Below are 26,073 nucleotides of genomic sequence, written 5' to 3'. Positions count from 1 at the left end.
AACACAGGTCTCAAAAAATAGGAAAACTAAGGCTGAAAGACAGATATATTACAGTCTACAGATATAATACCTCTCCACAAAGCCTGCATGCGTATTGCAGACTGTCGTAATGAAAGGAATCTCTTACGAGCCATATATGAACGAACTTTTCTTTGGATAATGGTGGCTGATCTCCCTAAGACTTCTGTCCTATGTGCATCTAGTTCAGCCATTTGACCAGCCCTTAGAAACACCTTCGTTTTTCCAATCTGCAAATGGAACCAATACCATAATTAGATTTCCAAAGTACAAATTGTGAAATATCTACAGAAACAAGTGGATATTGCATTGATACTAAACACAAAACTTCCAGCAACACGATTTCATTGGATGCTGTAGTAGTTACATATAAATATTGATTCTTTTGATGACAAAATATAATGAAATAAAATTAGCTAGAGCATACTGCACAGGAACATGGCACCTATAAGGTAACTGTTAAATTATATGTAATATCTGTGAAAGTATCTTCAACAAGATACTACAATCAAAAGTACACTATTCTTGGAAACGAATACGTGCACATACGCACAACAAGAACACTTGAAACACTTATGCACAACACACACACTCACAAATGTGCAAATGCACTCAAGCATCAAAAAAAGGTTGGGCTATAGTCCCAAAACCCTTAACAAATACAAGAGGAGCAGCCCATATTTATAGGGCATTGAATGGGCCTTGGAGGGTCTCCACACCTAGTCGTAATGTGACCATTGGAGGGGTCTAACGACTAGTGTTGACCCCCCCCCCAAAGGCAAAGTACAATGCATTAAATACAAAAAAGAAATTAAGAAAAGAAAAAAAGAATTTACAAAAAGAAAATACAAAACATATTCAAGAAAATGAATATGTGTAAAATAGTGAAATGACTAAACTACCTTTACTAATAATAGAAGATATATATTTTATATATATAATAGAGTAGATACATATACATATGTCATATATATGTATATGTATTACCTTATATATAAAAAATATATAATATTGGGTTACATGGATGATTACATAATTTAACACCCCCCCCCCTCAAACTTAGGGCAGGATGACCAAAAGTTTGCCAAGAAGAAAGTTGAACCGCGGAACACACAATGCTTTGGTGAAGAAATCTGTCAGCTGATATTCTGAAGTTACATATGGAAGATCAATGACTCCTCTTAGATAAGCTTCACGAACATAGTGACAGTCCATCTCGATGTGCTTGGTCCGCTCATGAAAAGTATGATTTTTGACAATGTAAATAGAGCTTTTGTTATCGCAGCATAGCTTGGTGGGTCCTTTTATGACAATTCTCATATTTTTCAATAGTTGATGGATCCACACAATCTCCATGGTAGTAGTGGTCATGGCACGATACTCAGCTTCAGTAGAGGACAGAAATATTTTTTGCTGCTTTTTACATCTCCATGAAATCAGTGAATCACCTAAAAACACACAGAAGCCAGTGGTGGAGTGACGATTATTTGGGTCACCTCCCCAGTCAGAATCAGTATATGCAATTAATTTTAAATCAGAGGAAGAGGACAAGAAAACTCCCTTATTTAGAGTACCCTTTATGTATCTTATGACCCGTAAGACGGCACTCATGTGGACGGAGGTTGGTGCATGCTGAAACTGGCTTACCGTATAAACTGCATGTGAGATATCTGGTCTGGTAATACTCAGATACATCAACGATCCTACAAGCTGTCTGTAAGGAGTAGGATCAGAGAGAGGAACACCACCATCAATCTTCATTTTAGCTCCTACTATAGCAGGAGTTTCATAAACCTTATCATCAGTAATATCTGACCTCTCAATAATCTCATATGCAAGCTTAGTTTGAGACAAAAAATACCCTCTATGAGAGTAAGCTATTTCAATACCCAAAAAATAAGTTAGAAAACCCAAGTCAAACATTTCAAACTTATCCTTTAAAATTGATTTTATGCTTTTAACCCCTTTAGAGTCACTTCCGGTTATAAGCATATCATCAACATATAGAAGCAAAATAACAATCCCTGCATTAGATTTTTTTACGAATAAAGCAGTATCAGTAAAGCAAGATGAAAAACCATTTTCTAACATTACAGAGTTAAACCTATCATACCAAGCCTCATGAGCTTGTTTTAAGCCATAAAGAGTTTTCCTAAGGCGAAGCACCTTCTCTTTGGGAGTCTCCATTCCAGGTGGAGCATCCATGTAAACCTCTTCATTCAAATCACCATTCAAAAAAGCATTCTTAACATCCATCTGATAGGTGCTCCATTTGTTGATAGATGCAACAGAAATGAAACATCAGACAATTACCATTCGGGCAATGGGCCCGAAGGTTTCTTCATAGTCAATTTCATACTCTTGACTATACCCTTTAGCTACTAAGCGAGCTTTGTATCTTTCCAGAGATCCATCGCTCTTAGTATTAACCTTAAATACCCAACGACAGCCTATGGTTTTCTTTCCAGTAGGTAGAGTTTGGAATTCCCATGTCTCTGCTTTCCTAAGATAAGTGAGTTCATTTTGCATAGCATCTTGCCATTCTATACATTTTTTAGCTTCCTCAAAATTTCTTGGTTCAAAGTAAGAGTGGATAGCACTAAGACAAGCCCTATATCTGGGTGAAAAAGAATCAAATGAGACAAACCTAGAGGGTACTCTTTTACTTCTCTCAGTTCTTCGTAGATCATCATTTGTTGAGTTAGAACTACTAGGTTCATTGTATTTTTCAATAGCACTCCTGAAATTACTTCTATCTCTATGGGTATATGTTATGGGTTCTCTTAAACCTTCTTCGTTACTATGTTGAGGTACCAAGGGAAGAGGAGGGGAACTATTTTCATTCTCATTGATGTCATTAGGAGCATAGTCATCATCACTATCCTCATTGACATCATCATGAGCTAACATTTCAAATAGGAAAGAATAATCCATGTTATCTTCAAGGGACTCACCTTTTTCAAAACCATTAACATTTTCTAGAAAACTCGCATTTCTGAAAACATACAACTTATCATTCTTGATATCATAACAACGAAACCCCTTTTGGGTTTCAGAATATCCAAGAAAAGCACAGGGAATTGCTTTAGGTGAGAGCTTATCGTTCTTATCAGTAAGAACAAAGCATTTACAACCAAATATTTTTAATCGACCTTAGTCAAGCTCTTTAGTATAGAGTTTTTCAAAAGGCAAGATATTGTTCAAATTTTTAGAGGGTAGCCGATTTATCAGATAGACAGATGCAAGAGCAGCTTCAGCCCAAAAACCTTTTGGGATGTTTTGAGAGACCAACAAAGTTCGATTGTCTCTATTATATGTCAATGTTTTCTTTCGGCTAACACATTCTGTTGAGGGTTTTTTGGGCAAGATCTTTGGTGAAGAATACCATAATTTTCAAGGTAGTTTTCGAAATCATTTGAAAGGTATACTCCACCTGAGTCAATTCTAAAAATTTTGAGATTCCCATTAAACTGATTCTTAATCATCATATGATAGGTTTTAAAAGTTGAAAAAATTTCATATTTGTGTTTAAGAAAATAAATCCAACAATATCTCGTATAATCGTTAACAAAAATAACATAATAAGCAAAGCCACCTTTTGATAAAACTGGTGTTTGACCCCATACATCAGAATGAACAATTTCAAACGGTCTAGTTGTAAACATAGATCTTTGAAGGAAAGGTAATTTTTTCATTTTCCCAAGTATACAATCATTACAAGTGAAATCACTTTTGTATAAACTTTTGACAAAAGACAAATGAGAAATTTTTACAATATTTAGATGTCCAAGTCTTTTGTGCCACACATTAATATCTTTTTGGACAACATTACAAAAAAGATTCTTGGGAACTTGAAGGGAATCGACATAGTAAAGATCACCCTTCCTAGAGTCTTCCCCAATCAATCTCCCGGACTGGTGATCCTGTATCCAACATTTGTTAGATGAGAATTTTATATCACACCCATGATCCGAGAATTGAGAAACGAAAAGTAAATTTAAGTTCAATTTGGGTATAAATCTAATTTTTGGAATAAAAAATCCTTGTTTTCCAAAGTTACTCATTCATTTTACTTCAAGAGATGTTTCATCCGCGGTTAAAACAAATGATAGAAGGAGATTTTTTGTATACTCGGAAAAAGAATTAAAACTTAGAGTCATATGAAAAGAAGCACCCGAATCCAAAAGCCAAGAAGTCATATCGGGAGGAGAGGAGGTTGACATGGTCGCACCGGAAGCGGCCCCTTTTAGAAGGGGTTGAAGAGCTTATACGATTTGTTGAAGAGATAGAGCTCCATTTGAAGATGATGGGCCTTCTTGAGATGTAGTAGCCATGGCAAGAAGCTTCTTTAACTTTGGACACATGGGTTTGATGTGCCCCGGTTTTTTACAAAAGTAGCAATTAAGCTTGCTATAGTCCCTTCTTCCTCCTTGTCCACTTGGATTTTGATTTTTGAAATGAGGAAACTTGTATGTCTTTAAGTTGTTCCCCGGTCTTAAAATGGTATTTACACCTTCATTATCTTCATTATTGGAAGGTGTGGCTAAAACACTTGGGTTAATCTTGCTTATACCCATCCGAGTTTCTTCCCCACTTAATTTAGTTAATCCATCTTCGAGAGGGGGAGAAGAGAAGATGGATAAAAGAGAAGACCGGATTTGTTCGAATTCGGGCCTAAGCCCATTCAAGAAATTGAAAAATCTATCTTCTTTCAATTGTTTGTGACAAAGCTCTATGGCTTCACCACTCCATTTGGGTTCGAGCATAGCAAGCTCATCCCAAATATAAGAGAGCTTGGCAAAGTACTCTCTAATAGACATTTCTCCTTATTGAAGCGTTAGCGCTCTCTTTTGGAGATAGTATTTATGGGATAAATCCCTAGAAGTATACATTTTCTAAAGATATTCCCATGCTTGAGAAGCCTTCTTTAACTTTATGATATTTGCATTGATTCTCGTTTCTACGGATGAAAATATCCAAGAGAGGATTTTAAAATTCCTCATTTCTCATTCTTCATGCTTTTTCGTATATTCTTTAAGAGCCTTGGTTCTTTATCTCCTTCAAGAATCTTTATCTCTCCTTCTTCTATTGAAGTTATCTTGGGTTCCGGTTCGGGAATCGAGCCTTAGACATATCCCCAAAGCCCTTTTCCTTTGATGTGAGCTTTCATGTTACCGGCCCAAACATGATAATTGGACCCATTGAGTTTGAACCCAAAAGAGAAATGGGAGTCTTTTTCACCCATTAGAAAGGAGAGATGATGAGAAACAATACGTACCTCAAAGGCTTTTCAACTCTTTCTTGACAAAAGAGGCTTCTAAAACGTTGCTCGAAGGAGATGATCTACTCCAAACTCCAACAGCTTTGAAGACACGTTTTTCGAGGCACTCAAAAGAGAAGAAATGCACGATCCTCCTCCTTCAAACGAGGCTCTGATACCATGTAAAAGTATCTTCAACAAGATACTACAATCAAAAGTACACTATTCTTGGAAACGAATACGTGCACATACGCACAACAAGAACACTTGAAACACTTATGCACAACACACACTCACAAATGTGCAAATGCACTCATAAGATTCATAAGCATCAAAAAAAGGTTGGGCTATAGTCCCAAAACCCTTAACAAATACAAGAGGAGCAGCCCATATTTATAGGGCATTGAATGGGCCTTGGAGGGGCTCCACACCTAGTCGTAATGTGACCATTGGAGGGGTCTAACGACTAGTGTTGACCCCCCCCCCAAGGCAAAGTACAATGCATTAAATACAAAAAAGAAATTAAGAAAAGAAAAAAAGAATTTACAAAAAGAAAATACAAAACATATTCAAGAAAATGAATGTGTAAAATAGTGAAATGACTAAACTACCCCTACGGCTAATAATAGAAGATAAATATTTTATATATATAATAGAGTAGATACATATACATATATCATATATATGTATATGTATTACCTTATATATAATATATAATATTGGGTTCCATGGTTGATTACACAATTTAACAATATCCTAGGCTAACTAGGAATTGTTAAGTGTAGTTAGAAAAGGATTAGTCTAGTTAGAATAGTTTTTTTATTTTTTTCATTTTTGTACTGATTTAGGCTTTTTGACTAGTCAATGTTTGACTTAGTCAAAAAGCAAGAGAGTCGTTGGACTCCCAATGACTCCCTCTCCTACTTCCCTCAATGTATTATAAATATGGGGCAAAGTCCCCTCACTGTATGAATTCTAAGGGTGTTTTCCCATTCAATTAAATACATTTTTCCTCTTGTTTTTGTATACCCCTTTGTGGGTATTGTGTATGAACCTGTGGTTCTTATGAATGATCCTTTTCGGTATTTTGGTTGGAGCTATTTGAAGCTTCATTTGGTGATGATCCAAGAACTCATCTTCTTACATGGTATCATAGCTTAGTGACCAAGCTAAGTTTATTTTCAGTGCATCGAAAAGCATGCCATTCAAAGTTTGAAAAAAGAGTGAAGTTCTTTTCAAAATTGTGATCGTGTAAAGAGCTTGGAGGAGCACTCGTACTCATTATCGGTGTTGGAGTACTCATTATCCTCTCTTTCATCTCTTCTCTCTTTTTATCTCTCTTCTCTCTTTATTTATTCTTTTTCAAAACCTTGTAAAATGAATGACAATGATAATGTCACTATTAAACCCATCAATCTTAACGACGCTAACTATGTTACATGAGCTTCAATAATGAAGCACCTCATACGAGGAAAAGGGTTGTGGGAATTAGTTGATGGAACTGATTTGAAACCCAAATTAATCCTTACAAAGGTAGAAGAGAAAGAAATATGTTAAGGAGGTTGAGAAAAACAAAGTCATTATCACTTACGACAAAAAGAATAAAGAATGAGACATGTCAAGATTATATCTTGGCTCATAAGTAGTGTCGACATCAAAAAATGTTCAAGTCTTGCAAAATTTGAACATTCTAACGATGCTTGAGACTATATTAAGATAATGTATTCTCTTAAAGACATTGCACATGTGTGCAACTTACAAGACAAAGTTCGAAATATGGTTAAGGGGACAAGAGTATTAAAGAATACTATAATAGTTTGTCCAAATTATGGGGAAAAATGGTTTTCCTTGAACCAAAGTGACATTGTCCACAAGACATAGAACTCCGCCAAAATCAAAAAAATATAGAGCACTTCTTTCAATTTATTAGTGGGTTAAGATCGGAGTTTGAATCAACCAAATTCGTTCTTCTTCATCGAGGAAAGGTTTCTTCTATAAAAGACACAATAGAAGAGTTAAGCATGGAAGAAAATATGCTAAAGAAAAGAATCTCTAAGAGTTATGATGACTCGGTTCTAGCCGTATCTAGACCAAAAAATCATGTTCGTACATACAAACCTCTAGACTATAGGAGGACAAATGATGAGAAGCAAGGGAATAAATTTGAAAAAAGAAAAGATATTTGTTACTATTGTCGAAAACCAGGACATGTAAATACTTATTGTCCAAAATTGAAGAAACCCTATGAAAAGAAGGTTGCCTCTATCGAATCTTCACAAGATTCAAGTGAGTCATCCATTGGAAGCATGTCCTTAACACAATTAGTGGAAACATTTCAACCACTACTTAAAGGAACATCTTCATCCACTGGAGTCGTTGATTCCTCCGTCGGCATTTTCGATCCTGATAAATCTCATTGGCTTCTCTTGACTAAGGTGCCTCTTTTCATATGACACCAAACATAGATATGTTATCTGAATGTCATAACTCAAATGGGTCGAATGTTTTTAATGTTGATGAAATATCTCTTGAAATCAAAAGAATAGAAAATTTTAACAATATTTCTCAAAACTCAAAAAGATTTTGTATTACACAAATTAGATATATTCTTAAACTTAACCTAAATCTTTTATTTGTCTCTCAATTATCTGACCATGGGTGTAATGTTTCTTTCTCCTCTCATGGTTGTCGAGTGCAGGAAAGCTGATTAAAGAGGGTCATAGAAAAGTATGCTTGTACTACATGGATTTTTTGAAAATACCCAAGAGTACATTATGTTGTAATGTTCAGAAAATTGACTTGGATCTATGACATAAGAGACTTGGCCATTCTAGTATATCCAAGATCCAGTTTTTTCGAAAGATGGATTTTTTTTGTAATTTTGAAACCTTTACATGTGAAAAATGTATTCTTGAAAAAATGAAAAGATTATATTTTCAAGAAAGAACCTTTGTCTCTTCTCGGCCATTTAAGTTAGTACATTCGGATGTATGGGGACCCGCACCTATTATATCAAAAGGTGGTTTCATGTATTATGTAATTTTCGTACATGACTTTACAAGACATACTTGGATTTATTTTCTTAAACATAAATTTAAAGTTTTCTCATATTTTCAGATATTTCTTAATCTAATCAAAAATCAATTTAAGAATGATATTTCAATTTTTCGCACTGATTTAGGGGGGGAGTTTTTATTAAAAGAATATAAAGATTATTTGAACATAGACGATATTACACATCAAAGATCGTCCCTATACTCCTCAACAAAATGGTTTAGCAGAAAGAAAACATAGGCATATTATAGAAACAACAAGAACTTTACTCATTACACATCAAGCACCAAAAACTTTTTGGGCCAAAGCCACTCTAATTGCAATTTATCTTATTAACAGGGTGCCCTCTTCTTCACTAAACAATATCTCTCATGTTGAAAAACTTTTCAAGCAAATTCCAGATTATTCTAGGTTGAGAGTTTTTTGGTGTAAATATTTTGTTTTTATGGATAAAAATGATAAACTCTCCTCGTGCTATTGCTTGTGCCTTCTTAAGATATGCGAGTCACCAAAAAGGCTATAGATGTTTTGACCTTAAAACTAAAAAGTTATATGTATCAAGGAATGTATCATTCTTAGAAAAGGAATTTTTTTTTTAAAGTGAGAATCCTACGAAAATAGATGAATATTCCCTTTTGTAGGACTTAGTTCCAAAGATTGATGAAAGTCAAGATAATCAAAATGATATGATAAGTGCAGAATCATTTAGTGATAATCAAGATTGTATTCGATATTCTAGGCGGAAAATTTTAGAAAAACCATGTGCGTTTGAAAATATACTAAAGAACATGACTAAACATCAACTAGAAAGTCATCTAGAGTGTCAAAAGTTCCCGAAAAATGTGTGTCATATGAGTCTTTTTCACCAAAGTATCAAGCCTACATTGCCTTAATATACTTCTATGAATAGCCTTCTAACTATGTTGTAGCAAAAGAACATCCTGAATGGATCAAAGTTGTGACAATATAATTAAAAGCCTTAAAAAAGGCAAATACCTTGACAATTCAAGATATTCCACAAGGAAAAAAGCCTATAGGTTGTCAATGGATGTACAAAGTTAAAACCACGAGTGATGGCACTCTTGAGAGGTTTAAAACCTGATTAGTAGACAAAGGCTATTCCCAAGAATATGAAATAGACTATGAAGAAACTTTTGCCTCAATCGCTAAAATGGCATATATATCAAATGGATGTTAACAATGCATTTCTCAATGGAAGCCTAGTTGAAGAAGTGTACATAGACCCACCACCTGGCATCAATATTCCTAAAGCAAAAACTCTTCGTTTAAATAAGGCTTTGTATGGACTTAAGCAAGCCCTAAAAGCTTAGTATGATAAGTTTAGTCAGGTTATGCATGATTTTGGTTTTCAAGCTTGTCTTACTGACACAACTTTGTTTGTCAAGAATTCTGATGCAAGCATTATTATTATTCTCTTATGTGTAGACGACATGATCATCACTGGAAGTGATAAACAGGTAGTTGACAATATTAAAAAGTTTCTCAAAACACACTTTGAAATGAGTGACTTGGGTATTTTAAAAAAAAAATCTTGGCATAGAAGTTGCTTATTCGGTTATTCCTCTAGAGGTTATTTGCTAACTTAATCTAAATTTGCTCTAGATATTGTTGACAGGTCTGATATCTCAGATAGAAGACAGGTTGACACTCTCGAAATTGTAAATATCAAAATGAAGATTGATGGAGAATCGCTTGAAAATCAACACCTTACAGACAACTTGTCTGAGCACTGTCTTATCTCTCCATTACAAGACCTGACATTGGGCATGTCGTTCACACAGCAAGCCAATTTCAGCATGCTCCTACCACTGTTCATATGGGAGTTGTTTTACGCATTATTAGATATATTAAAACTTTCATTTTTCGAAGACTTTTCTTGTCTGCTTCTTCCTCCTTACATTTAAATGCTTATACTGAGGCGGATTGAGGAGGTGATCCCAATGATTGATACTCAACTGCTGGTTTTTGTGTATTTTTAGGTGAATCATTGATTTCTTAGAGGTGCTAAAAGCAACAAAATGTCTCTCTTTCATCAACTGAAGCCGAGTACAGAGCTATGGCTACAACCACTATGGAAGTAGTCTGGCTAAGGCGATTACTTCATGACATGGGTGTTGAGAGTGCAGGAGCATCACGACTATTCTGCGACAACAAAAGTTTTATTTACATTGTCAGCAACCGGACATTTCACGAACGAACCAAGCATATCGAGATGGATTGTCACTACGTACGAGAGGAATTTTTACACAACACCATTGATCTTCCCTATGTTTCTTCAGAATATCAATTGGCAGATTTCTTTACCAAACCTCTCGCTGCTCCTCGATTTCACTTTTTCTTGCACAAACTTTTAGTTATCCAACCGTAAGTTTGAGGGAGAATGTTAAATTATATGTAATATCCTAGGCTACCTAGGAATTGTTAAGTCTAGTTAGAATAGGATTAATCTAGTTAGAATAGGTTTTTTATTTTTTTTCATTTTTGTACTGATTTAGGTTTTTTGACTAGTCAATGTTTGACTTAGTCAAAAAGCAAGAGAGTCGTTGGACTCCCAACGACTCTATTTAGAGCCATTGGGAGCTCGACGACTCCCTCTCCTACTTCCCTCAATGTATTATAAATATGGGGCAAAGCCCCCTCACTATTGTATGAATTCTAAGAGTGTTTTCTCATTCAAATAAATATATTTTTCCTCTTGTTTTTGTATAACCTTTTTTGGGTATTGTGTATGAACCTTTGTGGTTCTTATGAATGATCCTTTTCGGTATTTTGGTTGGAGCTATTTGAAGCTTTGTTTGGTGATGATCCAAGAACTCATATTCTTATAGTAACTTCATGCATAATAAAAGATTATATAGTAAATAAATGTCTAGCTCTAATACAAGAAAGATATAATATTTCATGATGTTCAGTCTTTTGCTAAACAATCATAAAATGCAACAGAAAAAATAACCTAACACATCATCAGCCTATGTTATTTAAAGGGTTTTGATCATTTATCTATAACTGCATAAAGAATGCATGGTCAATGGCAGACAGAATTCAATCGGTTCTACTATTTCAGCTGACAGCAGAAGACTGGGTCCCTTGCCAAGAGCAAAAACATTGCCATGGTTTATCTCACATACCAAATCATTAACTATTAATGACCTTAGTGACAAAGACTTAGAGGTAGTTCATCAGTTTCCCTTCTACCAATGAATTATGATGTCAGATGCAGAAATTTTTGCTAGTGCTATTAGGTGAGGATGGCCAGAAGAAAACATCAGATTAGCATCACTCTTTTTTTTGTTTTTTCTTTTTTGAAGAGGAAGGTTAGCAGCATCCTCAAGTTTCAGAAACAGAATGTGCTTGCTAGATAGATGCAATGAAAGAGCTAGATGTGGTTTTTTTCATATCTGGTGGTAGTGACTTTTCTAGGCTCTATGTTTGGTGGTGGTTGTATTTGCAACATCATATGGTATGTGTCTAATTACTTTCGCCTGAATTTTACCTATCTTTAAAAATATGTGATTAAGACATTTCCACTGCAGCAGGTTGATAGATTGTGGTCATCTTTATCATTAGTAAGAGGCGCTATTTCATTATTAGTACACATCATTCCATCTATCCCATAATTAGTTTGCTTTTTTTCCTTACACGCACTTATTTTCCTTTCTGATGTGGCCAAATCGAATTTTCAAATGCTTCATATTTTACTTCATAATTATCTGAATGTTTTGTAATACATAAAAATTAACATTAAATAGTTTCAGTTTTAAAAATTAATTAGTTTTATCTGCATTGTACAACATGACATGAAATGATGCAGTAAATCTGTATCTTAGACCCTTAGGATACAAGTTATAAAATTAACACTAAAAATTTTAAACTCGAACAATCTAAACTAATTTCATCTATATCGCACTACATGATATGAAATGATGCAGCAAATCTGTATCGTATACCCTTATGTTACATGTTACAATATACTCTGCACCACATGTGGCAGCAGTGTAGCTTTAAGAATCAAGGACATTGTATATGGTTAAAAAGGTGCACGGGGAACAACAAAGAATAATACACAGGAATCTCAAATCATGGGCCAGACTTGAAAGTTGAAACTAAAGTAGAAAGCCCACACCCTGAGGTCTTTTGTGCCAACAGAAGATTGGAACCATGATAATGAGAAGACCTCAGATACATTGGCTCTTTGCCAACAGAAAACTGGAAACTCTAACAACATAGATGACATTTGGCCCATGCAAACTCTCACCTGAACATCCCATTTAGAATCAAAGACAAGACAGAACCAAAGCTTTCTGGCCAGGGAAACATCAGAGACAGATCGAAGGACAATAGAATTTTACCACCTGTCACTTCAGGTAAATGACAGTTTACCTGTACTTTTTTACGTCACTTCAGGTAAATGGCAGAACATGTTTATGACAAATGAAACACCAAAGGAAAACGTTAGAGGAAAAAAGTGACTCAAGCCATAAGTAATGCGGTGTTGCTAACTAGAAACTCCATCAAAATATTACCTGTAAATTTGACTCTCCAATTCATACTGACAGAGGCCTAAAGTGCCAATCTTTCAAAAGGGAAACATGCCACTTATAACACAAAAAGGAAAAGGAAGAAAAGTTGCCAAGAGAAACTAGAAATTTAAAAGACACTGTCTAATTCGGCGCTTCACCCTGTTACAAGTTTAGAAAAGTTTTTTTTTTTAAAGAGCTTAGAAAAATGTTGATCAAAGAAATGCATCATATATAAAAGACAAGAGTTCCACCATTTGTCTTTATATCTTTATGTTCCATTGTGCTTCCCAATGAGATGCAATCTTGCACATATTGCCCTTCACCAATCAAAGGTAGGTGTTCTAGACATAACCATCAGACAGAAATAGATTGTCTATTAGCACGATCCAGAATAGTCAACTCTCTTTTTATTCTCATAGGGGCTACTACCAAGAGTAGACTCGCTTGATAATGTTATTTGTAAGATTATTAATAGAATATTCATGGCCACAAGTTACTCATAGAAAAGTCACAGCAAACAAGAATACAATCAGATTGCTGTGAGAACATTAAGAAGCACAAGAAGCAGCTCAACCATCTTGACATATGAAAAAAGTTCATACCTGATAACCCTTAAGTCCCACCTTCTCTAGCAACAGCTTGGATGCAGTGACCTCATTACAACTACAAACCACGGTGCAAGAACAGATTATACTTTCAAGACAGCATAGATAATGCCAAAATGATAAACTAGAATACACAATGTTATCAGAAGTCAAACCTTCCATCCAAAACCTCCGGTGATAGGATACCAAAGCGATCAATAAATTCATCAAATGTTCGTCTTGTGGGATATCCAGCACAACTTATTCTAATGGCCTCCAAAACTCCCTGAAACAAGATATATATCCTTAATATACTACACATGAAAAGATCCATCACAGCTAAAACATGCAAAGGACATCCAGTACGAAAGAAGCAACTGGAAGCATTCTTACTCCACAACGAAGCTGTTGAAGGGCATTGCTGTTCTCAAAAATGGCTGGCTTAAGCAGGTTATTAGGCTTTATACAACGAATGTAGTGTGGCTCAGTAGAGCTAAGAGTCTCAAGCAATTGTTGCAATTGTTGCTGCATGTGAAAAGGTTTTAGTCACTCAGAACATTTTATTTAGTAATTACAGCCCCAAGTGTATCAGGCAAAGGTTGCAATGTGACAATACCTTAAATCGAGCACCTATTGAAGAAAACTTTGATGACTTGGCAGATTCTTCAGGCAAAGGGAGGAAAAGACCTGAAACAAAGGAACATTTTGAAGCACTCAAAAGTGCTTGGTGTTCAGCAACAACATAATCCTTGTTCTTGTCTAGGAATAAATCTGTTTGGTACGTAACCTGAAAAATAAAGCATATGCTGAAATATGTGCATGATATTGAACAATTAAAAGTGAGATTGCTGGTTTGAAAGTGACAGTTAATTGGAAACTAAGAACATTACTGGAAACAAGTTCCATACATCACCAGCATAGTGACAGATAGTAAAATCTGTACGTGACAGTTTTGGCTTGGTGAATCGTTTATGGTTTTTAAATGTTTGATACAGCTTCTGAGCAAAAGTTTCATGTGTTGATCTTGGAAACATGCTGCACACATACACCATAGTCATCAGGGCATTTTAACCAGTCAAATGCTTCATTTAATAATTCAACTTCGGTAACTTCAAAAGAGAAGACGAGCAAAAATGGTAAATGATGATCATACATACCATGCTTCATCCAGAAGTGCAATGATACCACCAGGCTTCTGCAAACCATTAAACAAAAAAATACAGGCAATGATTAAAAAAACTGAAGATACAACTGACTACATCAAAATATTTAACAGCTCCTACAATCCATGAAACTGATGAATATCTAAGAAAAACATAAAACATACGAGTGAAGGCAATAATGTAAATGAATCCAATGAAAGTATAAGCTGTAAATTTTGCACCGATTTGGGTTCAATGCCCTCATTTATGCTAATGATTTTCTAAATGAAAGGAGGATCACCTATAGAGATAGAAGTGCTGCAACTAACTGAAGTAACTGGGAAAACAAACAATTTTAAAATAAGGCCCAGAAAGAAGACTGAGGGCGGTGTGAAGAGACAAAGTTTTGAACACCTATTAAAACCAGTCAAAACTAACGCAAGTTTTCCACACATTATTTGTGTTGCTTGTACAAGCAGAAAGAATTAGTTAGCTGATATATTCTACCAGAAAAACTTGACTTGATGAGTAACAATCAAGGACATTTCCAATTTGATTGTGGAATAGAAGGACTTTTTTCTTTTCTATCTTTTCTTGCAAAGCAAGCTACGTGGAAGATGCCCAAGAACTCGGAAATCTTGCATTGATCAATGGTGATACACATGCAATTCCTGCTCAATGTAGTGCCACTAATTATTTTAAAGCAAAACAAGTCCTTATATTACTTGCAGAACTAATACAAGCTGCAAGGAAATCCAAAAGAACATGGAGAGCCTTCAACTTGGTAAGTGTATCGTAAGCCTCTGCTCTGTAATGTACAAGGAACTGCAGTATCTTATAAGCATCTTCGATGCAACTATTACAGGAGTTACGATAAGAAATGTTTGGCTTGGCATCCTCTTTCAAAAGGAGTCCAGAAGCTAAGGACTGGTGACACCATGGAAAAACAGCAAGGAGCAAGGGCAAAAGCAGGTAAATCATCACACCTGGTCACCAACAGAGTTAAACATGTGGATGGCTAAAATTGAGCTAGGACCTGTTAAAGTGTGTCCATGTATATATATATATATATATACATATATATATATATATTCTGTTGTATGTAAACTGGAATACCTGTCAGGGGTATTTCAGTCATTTACCATTGTAATAGGTGTCAGTCCTTTAGGGACTGACCTGTCTTTTTCCCTTTTGCATTTTCATTTTCTTTTTGAATATAGCTGTTGGGCTGGTCCAACAACTAGTTGGATGAGCCCCTTTGAGTCCTCAAGTGCCTATTTAAAGGCACTTCTCCCTTGTATTTGAGGGATGCTTTCTTAAGCATTTTCTAAGGGAGACTATATTTTTATGATTTGTGCTTGCCCACAGTGGCTATTGTTGTGTGTTTTTTATTGTGTTTCACTTAATTCTATTGTCCCTTGGTGGACTAAGTGCTTGTGCACTCTTTTGTTTGTTGTTTATCCTTATTGGATTGTCCATTGTAATTCCATTCTTTTGATTACATGGTATCAGGGCCTACGGCTCTTAAGATTGTGTAAAGCTTCTCCAAAGATCGTGGTTGGAATCGAAGAATATCTCACAAGCTTTGTTTCTCTCAATCAAGATGGGCAATGAAGAACCTATGATGGTGATCGTGTTCAAGCTAAACGACTCCAAATACTTAATGTGAGCCGTCGCCATAGAGCATCATATCAAAGGCAAAAAGCTATGGGGGTATGCAAGTGGTACCATATGTGAACCATAAAGCATACTCACCAAAAATGATGGTGATCAAATTAAAGCTCTTCGCGATTAAGAAAAAGAGAAAGCAATCAATGATTTCAACACTAAGGTAATTGATAGGGAAGCTGGAAATGCCCAAATTCTCTCTTGGTTCCTAAATAGCATGGAACTCAAGATTGCCACAAATATAGTTAAATTCAAAAAAGCATGTGAAGCTTCAAACTTTATTAAGAATATGTTCATGAGAAAAGATTGGGCAGGACAATATTTTATTCAAGAAAAAATTTGCACCACTAAACAAGAAAATAAGAGTGAGAGAGATTATTATGGTACTCACACATCTTTGGGATGAGTTATCATTGCTTGAGCCTAAGTGGGAAGGACCCTCTATTGAAATGAGGCAAAAGCAACCTGATAAAGAACATTTATTTACCTTTCTTTTCAGGTTAAGACCCAAGTTTGAACAAGTTAGGTCCAATGTCACCTCTCTTGATGATGCTCTTGGAGAGGTATATCAAGAAGAGACTTGACTTGGCATGTCTAAAGGAAGTGAGGAGGTTCTCATCGTGTCAAGACCCGACAACAATATTAGAACATATAAACCACCTCAATTTTAGAAAAATAACAATGGAGGAGGAAGAAAGATTTTTTGCCAAGAGCCGAGATACATCAAACTGTATTGCCCTAAGCTCAAAAGGAAGGTGAACATCGTTAAAGAGACTTCTAAAAAGGATGAGGGCGTGAGCATAATGGAAGCATTACAACTATTCCTTAAAACATCTTCCACCACTGCTTCTACTTCTGGTGTCGCCGTATTTACCACTTCCACTCCAAGTACGCTCTTGCAGATTCTTGACTGTGGTGCCTCCTTTAGAATCTCTTCTATACGAATCCAAAAAATGTACTATCAATGGAACCAATTTGAAAATAAAAAATATTGGAACATTCACCAACAGTTCAAAAGATTTTCAAGTTCCTAAAGTTAGAGTTGTTCCGAAACTCAATCTAAACTTATTTTATGTTTCACAAATCTCAGATATGAGGTTTTCTTTTCATCAAAAAAATGTTGGGTGAGGGAAGCTGATCAGAAAAGGTCATAGGAAGGAGAATCTCTACTATATGGATTTTTTTAATTTTCCTAAAGATTCTTTTAGTAATTTTGTCAAGGAAAAAGATATATCATTATCCCATCAAAGATTAAGTCATCCAAATGTATTCTAATTGACCCTTTCCTATTTTGAAAGACTCTTGCATAAAAGAGTTTATTATTATGTTATATTCATTAATGATTATACCAGGAACACTTGGTTCTATTTCCTTATGCAAAAAATCTGATGGTTTTCCATGTTTCAAAGAATTTCACAAGATTGTGCAAAACCAATTTCAAACCAATATTGTCATTTTTCGATCGAATTTCGGGGTGAATATTTAATGATTTCAAAATTTACTTAAACGAAAACAGGATTTCACATCAAAGATCTTGTACAAATACTCCTCAATAAAATGGATTAGCTGAGAGAAAACACTGTCATATCATTGAAACTACGAGAACTTTACTTATTGCAAAAAATGTTCCAAAAGAATTTTGGGTTAAAGGAGCCTTAACTGTGGTGTATCTTATAAACCGGATGCTTTCATCCTCTCTTCAAAACATATCTCAAATAGAAAAACTTATTAAACCTTTTCTAATTTAGAGTTTTTCGATATAAATGTTTTGTACTTATCGATACTCAAATGGTACATATGGTAGAATGATGGTCTTCTCCATAAATTCTTCACGAACAATATGGCAATTTATTTCAATATGCTTTGTTTGCTCATGAAATGTATGATTGCTTGCAATATAGATGATGCTCTTGTTATCACAACATAATATTTGAGGGTTAATTATGTAAACTCCTAAGTCTTCTAGTAATTGTCGCAACAATACCAATTTAGAAGTCGGTAGTGGCAATGGCACGATATTCAGTTTCTGCAAAGGACAGGGACACCTTTGGTTGTTTTTTGCATCTTCAAGATATCAAAGAATCACTTACAAAAATACAGAAACCGGTAGAGGAGCAACGATCATTTACATCTCCTCCCTATTCAGAGTCAGTATATGCATAAACATATAATAAAGATAAAGATAATAAAAATAAACTATAATTAATGGTATTTTTAATATATTTAACTATTTTTATTACAACACTCATATGTACTATAGCGAAAGAATGTTGAAATTGACTAGCAGTATGAATAGCATGAGCAATACCAGGACAAGTAATATAAAGGTAAGTTAGGGCGTCAATCATTTGGCAATATGAAGTTGGGTCTTTCAGAGGTTTTGTGTCATCTTTCTTCATTTTTGCATTGATAACTTGTAGCGTGTCAACTCAATTTTCATCAATAAGACCTGACCTTTCAATTATCTCAGTTGCATACTTAGTTTGAGACAAAAAATATCTCAGAGTGAATAAGCAACTTTTATTCCAAGAATATCAAAGAAAACCAAGATTTGTCATATCAAAGTTGATTTTGAGAACATCTTTGATATGACTAACTCTTTGTTTATCATCTCATGTGATAATCATATTGTTCATCTAGAGGAGTAAAATGACTAAATCTGCAACAGAAGACCTAACAAACAATGTAGTATCAATATAACAAGATTTAAATCCTAGTTGAACCATCACATTGCTAAAACGTCTTGTTTTAGACCATACAAAGCATTTCGCAAACGAAAAACTTTTTCATGTGCCAAACCTAACCCAGAAGAAGGTTCCATATAGACTTCTTCATTAAGGGTTTCATTTAGAAAAGCATTTTAACATCCGTTTGAAAGATAGGTCATTTTATAATAGATGCTATGATGATGAGAGTTCTAATTGTGGTCATCTTAACTACTGGGCCAAAAGTTTACTCATAGTCTATCACATATTCTTGATTAAACCCTTTAGCTACTAGCCTCGCTTTGTAACGTTCTAGTGTTCCATCACTTTTGGTTTTGATTGTGAATACCCATTTCCACATTATGGTTTTCTTTCCTATAGGTAAGGATTGAATCTCATAGCCTTTTTTAAAGCTTCTAATTCATTATTCATGGCCTCAATCCATTTATGATGATTTTTGGCCTCATTATATGAATATGGTTCGACATAGGAGTGAATGGTCATAAGACACTCTATAATTGGGTTCGAATGATTCATAAGATACGAACCTACTAAGTGCTTGGAATATTCTTGTGGATCTTCTAACACTAGACTGATCTATGTCTTAACTTTAGAAATACCTCTGTAATGCATACGATGGTTGTCCTTGTGTATGATGAGAATAAGCTTGTAGTTCATTGCGAGAATCAACAATAGGCATATCACCTTCATGAGCATCATGAGTATCACCAATGTTACTCTCACGCATATCATGAATATCATTACTTTCATTCACATAATCATCAACAATATCATTATCATGCTCATGCATTAGATCAAATAAAAATGAGTACTCACATGGTTTCTTACACTCGATTTTTCAAAAACCATTTTCTTTTTCAAGAAAAGTTACATTCCTTGAAACATAAAGCTTGTCATTTTCAATATCATAATACCTAAATCATTTTTGGTTTTCGGCATAGCCTAAGAAAACACAAGGAATTGCCTTGGCAAAAAGCTTATCATTTTTGTTAGAAAGGACAAAACATTTATAACAAAATATTCTCGATCTTGTATAATCAAGAGGGATTTTAAATAATTTTTCAATAGAAGTATTTCCAAGAATAGTAGAAGGCATTCTATTAATCAAATAAATTGACGTAAGGGCAACTTCAACAAAATACTTTTTAGGAACATTTTTTCTATATTAGAAGAGTCTTATTAGTTTCAATAATATGTCGATACTTTCTTTCGGCTAACCCATTTTGTTGTGGGGTGTAGGGGCAAGATCTTTGATGAATAATCCATTGTTGATCAAGGTAATTTTGAAAATCATTTGATAGAAATTCTCCTCTGGAGTCGGATCTAAATATTTTAATAGAGGCTTTAAATTGATTTTTGACATAACTATGAAATTTTTTAAAACAATCAAATACTTTGGATTTGAGTCTAAGAAAATAAATCCATGTGTGCCTACTATAGTCATTCACAAATATTACATAATAAGAAACTCTTCCTTTGGACATAATCGGTGTCGGTTCCTATACATCTGAATGTATTAACTCAAATGGTTCTTTAGATACAAAATGGTTAGTTTTAAATGGTAGATAATTTATTTTTCCAAGAATGCAATCTTCACAAATCAATTTTTTTTTTCATTACAATTTTCAAGAAAAGGGGATAAATACATTTTTGAGATGTCCTAATCGCCTATGCTAATTTTCAATATCTTTCTTTTCAACAAAATTACAAAAAACTTGATTGGATAGTTCTAAATTGTCCATGTAGAAGAAGTCCCCTCTTCTATGGCCTCGCCCAATTGGCTTCTCGAATTGGAAATCTTGCACCATGCAATCATTAGATGAAAAAGTGACCTTACATCCATAGTCGGTAATTTAAGAAACATACAAGAGATTTAAGTTAAGTTTAAGTACTACTCTAATGTTTTAAACATAAAAAATTTGGTTAATTTTAGAATAGTTTTTCAAAATACCAAACTTTTGATTTTCAAAGATGTTTTATATCGGCAGTTGAAACATAAGAATCATTAGGGTTAACAAGACATTTGAATAATATGGACTCATTAGGAGTCATATGGAAAGAGGCACCGAAATCAAGAATCCAAGAGTTATTACCGGGTCCACGCATGTTGAGACGACTGCACTGAAGAGAGAGGAAGATTGACCTTTGAATAATGGTTGAAGAATTTCTATAAGTTGAGCAAGTGAGACATTTTTTGAACCTTCATTTATACCACCCTTCTCGCTTGATGACCCCATAGAGGCCACCTTCTTTACATCTCTTTGATCTTCTCTTCTCCTCTTTGAGCAAAATGGCTTGATATGACCCAGTTCATTGCAAAAGTGTCATACTATCTTACCACTTTTCTTGTATTCAGTCATTTTGAACTCCTTCCATAGTCATTTGAGCCTCTTCCAAAGTGAAAAGGTTTGTAAGTTTTTGTATGATTTTCGAGTCTTGACATAGCAAGCACTGGTTCTTTATCTTTGGTAGAGGAGGGTTTCATCAATCTATTCTCTTCCATGGTTAGTTTTTCTAAAGTTTCAACTATGGAAAGAACATTTTTTCTATGAAGGAGAACCAATTTGGTCCCCTCAAATTCAAGTCAAAGCTCATTTACAAAATTATAGAAATGCTCCGTTTTGACTTGCTCTTCACAAAGCTCTACGTCAAGTGGAGAATAACACTTAGGCTCAAGGAGAGTTAATTCATCCCAAAGGAGAGAAAGAGCATTGTAATATTCTCTTATGCACATGTCTCCTTCGGTCATGGTCCTCACTTTCTTTTGGAGGTTACATACATGAGCTATACTTCCAAGCATTATCCCTTAGGGAGTACATATCTTAGAGATACTTCCAAGCATCACTAGAAAATTCAAATTTTGCCAAACTAGAACACTATTAACGAGTCATCCCATGATTTTGGAATGTCTCATTTTCCAATCCTTTCATCTCTTTTCGTAGTCGGCAACAACTTTATTCATTTCTCCTTAAAACGCAACTTCTTTACCATTTTCATTTTTTGTAAGCACAAGCTTTGGTTCTTCCTCGGATCCATCTACCAATCCCCATAGACCCTTTTCCCAAATTTTGTGTTTTACTATAAATGCCCACATCACATACTTTAAGTCATTGAGTCTCACAAGCACGGTGACAATCACTTCTCGTTCATTATAGATACAAGAAGAGAAAGAAAGAAAAAGATAGAAAGATATAGGGGTAGGAAAGACCAGAAGCGAAGTTCTTTTGGGCACCACCAGTCCACGATCTCACATCCACACGAACAAGTTTCACCAAGATCAAATTTGTGATAGCTTTGATACCATGTAGTGAAATCAAAGAGCCTCCACACAGCTCAAGTAAGAGCCACAATCACACACAAGTAGTTCCAAGAACAAGAGCCTCTTATGGGCCAATAAACACACAAAAGGTGAAAAAAGTATAATATAATATTTATTGAGGATAAAATGCACAAAAAATGCAGGGCTTAAAGGCCCATATTTATACAAAAAGGAGGGAGTGAGAAGCTCTCAAAATATAGCTGTTGGGAGCTCCCAATGGCTAGAATTCTAGCCGACAATAATGCCCTTGACAATATTGTTAGAAAATAATGTATATATGTATATATATATATATATTCAAGTATATACATATATACGTTATTTTCTAACAAATATAACAATTGCCAAACCTAAAAATAAAGAGAAAATAAAAATAGAAAAAAAAAACAGTTCAGCCCCTAATGGGTTATTCCTATTACAAGGGTCAAAAAACCAAAATACACCAGATGGGTAAAGCATATTACAGTCACAAATATATATATATATATATATATATATATATATATATATATATATATATATATATATATATATATATATATATACACACACAAAACAATATGCATATGAACATATATATAAGTAACACTTACATTCTAACATGACCTTTGTTTTCTAAGATATTTTCTAGGTATTGAAGTAACTTATTTATCTAAAGGATATATCATTTATCAAATGAAGTTGGATGCAGATATTGTTGTTAAATCTGATGATAAGAAGGTTGATACACCGGAAATTGTAAATACAAAACTAAAATTAAAGGATGGAACTTCTCTTGAAGATCCAACACAGAGTTACCGGAAGCGCCCCTATAGTAGGGGAAGCGCGCTTCCCCGATACGCGCTTCGGAAGCGAGAAACGTCGCGCTTCCGAAACGCGTGGGGAAGCGTCCCCCTTTTTTGGGAATCACGTTTCCCTTTTATGAGAAGTGCACTTCCCCCACGCTTCCCTCTTTTTTCTATTTTATTTTTTATTTTTTATTTTTTTCTTCTTTTTTCGCTTCCGGTTCGCTTCCTAGGTCGCTTCTGAGACGGTTCGTGACTCGCTTCTAAGTAGTCTCCCGCTTCCCGCTTCCTCGACTAGCAACTATGATCCAACACCATACCGGCAACTAATTGGATCCTTGACCTACTTATCCATCACAAGAGAAGATATTGCTCACTCAGCTAGTCAGTTTCAACATGCACCATATACGGTGCATATGAGTGTTGTTATACGAACTATCAGATATATCAAGAATTCTATAATCAAAGGGTTATTTGTGTCCTCTTCTTTAGATTTAATTGCTCATACTAATGCAAATTGAGGAAATAATCCTAATGATAGAGTCTCAACTATTGGTCTGTGTGTATTTGTAAGAGATTCGCATATATCTTAGATGTGCAATAAGCAGCAAAAAGTCTCTTTGTCATCCGCCGAAGCTGAATATCGAGCCATCATAACAACAACGATAGAGATAATTTGGTTAAGGAGACTTCTCAAAGATATAGGTTTAGTCCTATCTGGTCCAACGAAGATGTGTTGTGATAATAAAAGTGTTGTCTATATTGCAAGTACCCACACTTTCCATAAGCGAACCAATCGTAAAGAGATAGACTGCCACTACATTCGAGAGGAATTTTTGCAAAGAACTATTGGTCTGCCTTATGTGACTTTATAATGTCATCATGCAGATTTCTTCATTAAGGCTTTGCCTTCACCTCATTTTTTATCTCTTCTTGACAAACTTTTGGTGATCACACCATAAGTTTGCGGAGGAGTGTTAAAGTGTCTCCACGTACATATATATACATATATTATGTTGCATGTAAACTGGAATACCTGTCAGGGGTATTTCAGTCATTTTCCATTTTAATAGGGCTCGGTCCTAAAGGGACTAACCTATCTTTTTCCCTTTTGCATTTTTATTTTATTTTTTTAATTTTCTTTTTTAATATAGTTGTTGGGCTGGTCCAGCTAGCTGTTGGACCAATCCCAACGACTATAAATATAGTCGTTGGGGCCAGTCCAATAACTAGTTGGATGAGCCCCTTTGAGTCCTCAAGTACCTATTTAAAGGCACTTCTCCCATGTATTTGAGCAATATGCTTTCTTAAGCATTTTCTAAGTGAAAGACTATGTATTATGATTTGTGGTTGCCCATAGTGGCTATTGTTGTGTTCTTTTTATTGTGCTTCACTTAATTGTATTGTCCCTTGGTGGACTAAGAGATTGTGCACTCTTTTGTTTGTTGTTTATCCTTATTGGATTGTCCATTGTACTTCTGCTCTTTTGATTACAGGACCTCCACATATGACTGGCATATCATCGTTAGGGAGAGGGCCAAGAAGTTTGTGCACGGGGGATGCAAAAGTTGTAGGCACCTTTCAGCCTCTGTTTCACTGGGAGTAACTCTTTTCTAGTCCACCTCTGTAGGTATTTACATATAAATAGATTCTTAACTTTCTATTACACAATGAGATGCAGCTCCAATTTAAGTGTGACATCATTTAACAATAAAGCTTGGGCCTAATTTTCACCAATAAGTAATTAAATTCTGCATCTTGTCAGAACCTAATTCACAAGATCACTAAATGCAAACTAAAATGGTTAGGTGAGAACAACCTTTTCAATGAGATCCAGCACATCTTGATTATCAATAAACTCAATATAACTCCAATCAATTTCTTCTCTAGTATATTCTTCCTGTTCCATCTTAAAAACATGCTGCAAGACATGACATTGAGATGTGTGAGCTCATCCTTGATGAAATATCAAAGAAATAAATAAGACAATATGAGATGTTGAAAACCAACCTGATTGAAATGCTGTTGTAATTTCTCGTTTGTCAAATTAATGCAAAACTGTTCAAAGCTGTGCCATGACAAAAAAATATCAAAATTGATGTAAGAATAATATGTCCGAAAAATAACCCATGCAACACATGCACAATCACACTCACACATACAGGAGTCAAACCAAGAATATAAAATGAAACATCAAAGAATTAAATGCTTATCTCCTACATAGACAAATCTCAAAAAATAGTAACTAGGATCTCCCAACAGGATTCAAGCAACAAAACTCTAATACACGAATAAAAGTCAGGTGACTGGGATAAGTACTCCTTAGCGTTCCCATCACAAATGGGATGGAGTGGTTTTTGGATTTGCTGGGCTCCGTTCAAATGGGTAGGAAATGAAGCTATCTCTGTCGCCTGAAGTTTCAATAACCCAAAATCCCAAATCCCCTCAATTCGGCATCTAGTGTCCACATTCTTCTATACCCAGAAAAAGTACTTCTGTGGCCACTAGTATCATGAACCCAATGAAGTGGCACCTAAAAACAGTCGATTGAATTTATTCAAACAGCTGATTTCAGAAATGTACAACCCACAAGTTCAGATGCTAATTTCAAATTATGGTCACATGTCTATTTTCAATACATGGTAGTTTTTCCCCTCAAGAAACTTGGGGCATGTTTGGAAGCAAGAAAATTTCTCATAAGAAAAGAAAAGTTTACCTATGTAAAGTTTTGATATGATAACTTTTCCAAATGAAAATTTTTCGCTTGTTTTTGTAGCATGAGAAAAATAAGTGGAAAATGTGAGAAAAGTGTGTGTGTGTGCGTGTGCGTGTGCGTGTGCGTGTGCGTGTGCGTGTGCGTGTGCATGTGCATGTGCATGTGCGTGTGAGAGAGAGAGAGAGAGGTGGTTCAACCAGACCAGAGAGAGACCTGAAAATGGTGGTGGGTGAGAGGAAGACAAAGGAGGAAGCTCTTCT

General features: G+C 35.0%; 1 protein-coding gene across 1 annotated transcript in view; it reads right to left on the bottom strand.

Annotated features, from left to right (window-relative positions):
• LOC149821860 (myosin-6-like) overlaps nucleotides 1-26,073 on the bottom strand; it is a 71,266-nt gene that overhangs the window by 34,299 nt on the left and 10,894 nt on the right. Inside the window, exons 12-20 of the mRNA XM_089981504.1 lie at nucleotides 25,108-25,165; nucleotides 24,917-25,018; nucleotides 14,615-14,652; nucleotides 14,366-14,492; nucleotides 14,074-14,244; nucleotides 13,851-13,982; nucleotides 13,634-13,743; nucleotides 13,476-13,536; nucleotides 71-248 (exon numbers count right to left, since the gene is read on the bottom strand). Coding sequence (XP_089837630.1) covers nucleotides 71-248; nucleotides 13,476-13,536; nucleotides 13,634-13,743; nucleotides 13,851-13,982; nucleotides 14,074-14,244; nucleotides 14,366-14,492; nucleotides 14,615-14,652; nucleotides 24,917-25,018; nucleotides 25,108-25,165 — 977 coding nt within the window. The remainder of the gene's footprint in view (nucleotides 1-70; nucleotides 249-13,475; nucleotides 13,537-13,633; nucleotides 13,744-13,850; nucleotides 13,983-14,073; nucleotides 14,245-14,365; nucleotides 14,493-14,614; nucleotides 14,653-24,916; nucleotides 25,019-25,107; nucleotides 25,166-26,073) is intronic.

The sequence above is a fragment of the Nuphar pumila genome, chromosome 11, assembly GCF_984573655.1.
Source record: "Nuphar pumila chromosome 11, dmNupPumi1.hap1.1, whole genome shotgun sequence".
Taxonomy (NCBI): Eukaryota; Viridiplantae; Streptophyta; class Magnoliopsida; order Nymphaeales; family Nymphaeaceae; genus Nuphar; species Nuphar pumila.
This window is presented reverse-complemented; position numbering and strand designations above follow the sequence as displayed.